The sequence below is a fragment of the Cyprinodon variegatus genome, unplaced genomic scaffold (genome assembly GCF_000732505.1).
Source record: "Cyprinodon variegatus isolate N-32 unplaced genomic scaffold, C_variegatus-1.0 Scaffold65, whole genome shotgun sequence".
Lineage (NCBI taxonomy): Eukaryota > Metazoa > Chordata > Actinopteri > Cyprinodontiformes > Cyprinodontidae > Cyprinodon > Cyprinodon variegatus.
Window position 1 is genome coordinate 998,881 of NW_015150518.1, and position 5,095 is coordinate 1,003,975.

Genomic DNA, 5,095 nt, shown 5'->3' on the forward strand with positions numbered 1-5,095 from the left:
ACTTGTAATATTACAAAAACAAAAATACTACGAATACAAAGTATATTCAGAGATTAAAGTCCCTCTGATACTGTTTAGTGACTGAGAAACTGCAGATTTGCCACATTTAAGATGGCGGACGCTCTGACGCATCTCAAAAGGCGCAGGCCCCCGAGTCAATCTGGTACCTACACCGGCAAGTGAAAATGGGGACGAGCACGTAGGACGGCCTTCTGATTGACAGTTAGGAGGACCACTGATTGAGATGATCCACCTGGAAGAAGAAGATCCTCCACTACACCTTTAAATATAGTTTCAGGTAGATAATTCTTATTTTTTTTTGCTTCTGCAGCAGCTGGATGAGATGCGGCGCGACCTCCGCTGGATCACAGACGCCCTGCAGTACGCTCGCTACAAGCATCCCCGCGGCGGCGTCCTCATAACCTGCCTGGTGGACGCCAGCGCTCCAGAGAGTGATTCTGGACAGCAGAAGACGGATTCCACGTCCTCCACCATGGACTACGTGCCTACGCCGCCTCCATCGCCGGAGCTCCGGCAGAGAAAGGCCATCAGTGGTGCGTATGAAGGCCTTCACCTTAGGGCGAAACTGAAAGCCTCATCAGAGCTTGACCCTGACCTCCGTCTGACAGAGTCTCTGCTCGGCTCCGATGAGGACGGCTCCTCTGAAGTGTTCCTGCCCACCGACAGTGACTACGACTCCAGCGACGCCCTGAGCCCCAGAGACATGGACCTGCTCTACTCTCCGGCGGCGGATCTGTCTCAGCAGCTCCTGCACTCCCTGGGGGGCAGCGCCCCCGATGTCCTGCAGATCCACGAGCCCAGGTAACGCTTTAGGAAGGCCCTACAGCCATCTTTCTTTATTGCCTGAAACATTCTTTAACTGGACCCCCCCTCCCTCCTCAGGTACAGTGTTTGCCCACAGACAGACCTCCCCACCTCCGCTCCTGGGAGGGATCCTGTCCTACCCTCCTCCTCCTCCCCGTCCACAGATCTCCCCCTCCCCACCTCGCCTCAGCCCCCGCCTCGCTCCAGGACCCTGCCCACATCTCCCTCCCTCCCGCTGTCTCCCAGGTTCTACAAAGATCTCCCCCTGTCCTTCCCCCTTTCCCCAGTTCTATCTGACACCACCAAGACTTTGGAGGGCCTCTCTCTGACTAAAGAGGGCCCGCTCCCAATGAGGGCCCTCGCCAATCCCCCCGCCAAACGCAAGCTGCTCTCCAGGAGCCACCGGGGGCAATACTTCAGCGGGCCCCAGCGCTGGCTCCAGGGCAACTCCGGGGAGAGTCTGACGGGGTCTCTTTCTGAGGGTGTTTACACCAAGCAGCTGGATGCTGACCTAACGCCACTGGGGGACCCGCCCCCGGCACAGGGCCACACCTTCGTCAGCCACGCCTCCTGCGTCCTGGAGAGCCGTAAGGCCCGGCACCGGGAGCTGAGGCCGCATGTTCGCAGGATCTTCGTGGAGCCCTGCAGGGACGCATCACCAAGCCAGCAGGAGGAGACTGTGACGGCTGCAGGAGTGTCGGTGGTGGTGGCCACGCCAGAGTCCGGAGAGGAGGGGGAGGAGCCAGAGGGAGCCATCGCCCAGGAAGTGGACTCGGATGACCAAACGAACGCTCAGGTCTCAGAGATCCTCAGCAGCACACTGTAGGAAGGCAGCAGCTCAGGGATGAGCGGACTGATTGTTCCATTAAAGCCACTGCAAACAACCGAGTCCGAGTCGTTTTACCTCATAACTCCTGGAAAACCACCTACGACCCCCTGCCCCTCCCTCACCGTCACAATGAAGCTGAAATCTGCAGAAAAGGTCAACCAGTTCATGGCTCATCGCTTTAAATCCGAAAGTTTGAACCTCTTTGCTCAGATTGGACCAATAAAGGCGGAGACTAGAGGAACGTTCAGCCACGTCATCAGCAGGTAGAGCTGATCTCCACAAACTGGGACCGAAAAAGGAAACATCTGAACAGAGAAACCGTTGGTGCTAATTTTTCTCCAGCAGTTTTAGAAACTGTTTCTGAGTTCAGTTTCCGTTACAGTAATCCATATTTTCCAGGCTTCTCTTCTTGCTCCGTTTTTAACATTGAAATTAGGGACGGGCCTTTCAGTAAACAGCTCCCCAAAAACGATGCAATTCCCAGGAGAGGAAGGTTAGCAGCCGTCTTCATCCTCGGCTGCTTTTCCATTTCGCTCAAACAACAAATCCTTTCCCAGTGCAGAGGAAACAACTTTGTCCTTTAGTGACGTTTTTTTTAGCGGCAGGTAGAAAAACAGGAAGGAAGTTTAAAGCGAAGGATGTGCATGGACTGGATTATATATATATAAACGTTTTATTTAGGTGGAAAACGCACTGGAAAAACATCCTGAAAGGAAAATACGCTTTAAATTAGCGGTTTAGTTGATAAAACTGGTTCGTACGCTAATTCCATAGGAAACAAGTGGGAAGTGCATTGGTCTGTAGCTGTGGATGAAAGCTGGACGTGATGCACCGTGATGGCCTCCTCTGGCGCCTCCTCTGGCGCCTCCTCTGGCGCCTCCTCTGGCGCCTCCTCTGGCGCCTCCTCTAGCGCCTCCTCTGGCGCCTCCTCTGGCGCCTCCTCTGGCGCCTCCTCATCTAACGTTAAAGCACTGAAACTAACTCTCTCCTGCTGATTTGGGGAAAGTTTAAATCTCGATCTAAAAGCTTTGTACCTGAACTTTGTCGCCATGACGACAACAACCACGTTTGGCCAGACAAGCTGCCCTACCGCCTGTTCGGATTCAGTTGCTGGTTCAAGTCCACCAAGCCTGAGAACCAATGGCATCGACTGTTACAAAAAAAGATCAATGCAACCAGAACCCAAGCACAGCGCCCCCTTCAGGACGCCTGCACGGCCCCCAGGAGAGGAACTGGACACCGTTTGTCCCCCTCCAGCACCCCCCCAGCCCCCCCTTCCTCAGCATGAACTGAATGTACGTTTTGGTCCATTTTGTCGACTCTGAGCTGGATGTGTCCTGATGTTTCAGTTTGAATTGAAAATAATGATGTGTATATATTCTTACAAACAGAATCATCTCCAGAGTCTTTATCACATGAAGTATTTTTTTATTCTTAAATCTAAAGATTGAATTTGGCCTGAGCTGTTTTTGTCAGCATGATGTAGACCGTAGTCCTGGTTTTATTCCACTGAAGCTTTGTGTCCAGTTTGTGCCTCCTCTGAATCCAGCATGATGACATCTGGTGAGGTCCGGTCTGCACGGCCCTCAGTAGAGGTCTGCACAGCCTTTGCAGGCCCCCCTGGTGAGGTCCGGTCTGCGCGGCCCTCCCCAGCCTCTCGCACTCAGATCCTCTGGGTTTGTGTTCTTCTTTCCCTTCGATAATTGTTGTTTTTTTCTGTTCGGTTTTTAACCAGCGGGAACCAAAAGCTGCACCTGTTTTCTTCATGATGTTCAGAAGTGATGGCATGTGGACCTGCTGGAACATGCTCACCTTCTTAACACATATGCACAGTATTAAAAAAAAAAAAAAAAAACAGGCAGAAAACATAAAAAGACGTTTTCTACCGTTTGCACATTCTGATTAAGGAATAAAAGCTAATTGCAGATCTGATGCAACAGGGCATTAACTGTGGCAGCTTCTGTTACTCTAAAGGTGAGATTTATGAAAAAGGAAAACAGCCAATGAAAAAAAGCTCCACTTTAAGGAGTTCTGGCTTTAATCTAAGATTTTTACTTCTTTTCTCTCAGAATTATTAGAAATTTCTCGAGAATTTTGACATTTTTTCTCTCAGTAATTCTGACTGTAACGCAGACCTTACATCTCTGTTAGCGTAGCCTGTTGCAAAGCTAGTTGCTTAGAGTCGCAGGTTTGCCTTAAAGTCAGAATCCTAGAAAACTATTTGTTTTTCTTCTCATAAGTGGAGTTTTTTAAATTGGCCTGAATCCGTTTTTGTAAAGAGCTGATGCTGGAGATGAATGAAGAATTAACCTGTGAGTTTGGTCATGTTTGAATGTCTTCTAGTGAAGTGTCAGAGTTCAGCTTTTCAACCAGACATGCACTAAATGTATTTACATGTTTCTGCTGCAGGTGTCTGTGTTTTTGGCATTTAACAGTTTTGGCTGAAATAAAAAAAAAAATAACTAAAGTAAAATCAGGGCTCTGTGTCGTTTGTTTTAAAGAAAACAAATTCCTCAAAAAAAACAGCTTGGATTTAATTTGTTCCGTTGAAATATTAGAAAAAGCGTTCATCTGTTTCTATTTGCATGTTTTCTAAACTAAAACCAGGCTTTGTTGGGCTGCTGGATAAAACCTGGAACTAAACGCTATTTCTGACATTTGGATGAAAAAGCTTCCTGGATGGAAGAGAAACGTCTTCAAACTTGGAAACAAAGTCCAGAGGATTGATTTTAACTCTTTTGGAATGATAATTAAAAACCTGTATAATGAAACCAAAGCAAATCATAAATGCGTTTCCTGTAGATTCATGAGGTAGACCTAATGGCGTAAATATCGCTAAGCAGAGAGTGCAGTTGCTTAGGGGCCCCCGTCACTGACACCTGGGTGGCCCCCTACGCAACTTTAGTCTAGGACGTCTATCTGCAGAGGTAATGGTGCGAAAAATTCCTCTTAAACCACCTGATATTATGTTGACTGACCGGACCGTATTTCTACGGCAACATACGGCAGATTTCACCATGATGGTGAGCCGCTTAACCACGGCACCAACAGCAAAGCAGACACTTTTAATTACTCTGTTAATAACTGTGTATAGTTCATTAAACTATACAAAATACGCTCGTATAAAATGTTTCACACCACAATAAAGATCTTAAAAGAACAACGTATCTAAGTGTTTTATTTTTTACAATACGACTTGGAATTATGGGTAATCCAGAGCGTAGATTAAAAACGTTACGTACTATGGCTCTGTTCGAAAACCTAGGACGCATCCTTAGAAGGCCAGATTCGAAGGCCGATTACGTCATAGCGTGGCGCCGAGGTCTGGTCGGATTCCAAGAGTCCTCGTTATGCAGCCTTAAAACGAGTCCTTCTTTTTGCCCGATTTGAAGGACGGGTCCGATGTATCCTCGGTATTCTTGGATATCCCAGGATTCATTG

General features: G+C 48.3%; 1 protein-coding gene across 1 annotated transcript in view; it reads left to right on the top strand.

Moving 5' to 3' along the window:
* The window catches only part of LOC107082906, a 16,628-nt gene extending 14,498 nt beyond the window's left edge, over positions 1-2,130 (top strand). Inside the window, exons 9-11 of the mRNA XM_015371804.1 lie at positions 332-554; positions 630-822; positions 904-2,130. Coding sequence (XP_015227290.1) covers positions 332-554; positions 630-822; positions 904-1,651 — 1,164 coding nt within the window. The 3' untranslated portion in view covers positions 1,652-2,130. The remainder of the gene's footprint in view (positions 1-331; positions 555-629; positions 823-903) is intronic.
* The last annotated feature ends 2,965 nt before the right edge of the window (positions 2,131-5,095 follow it).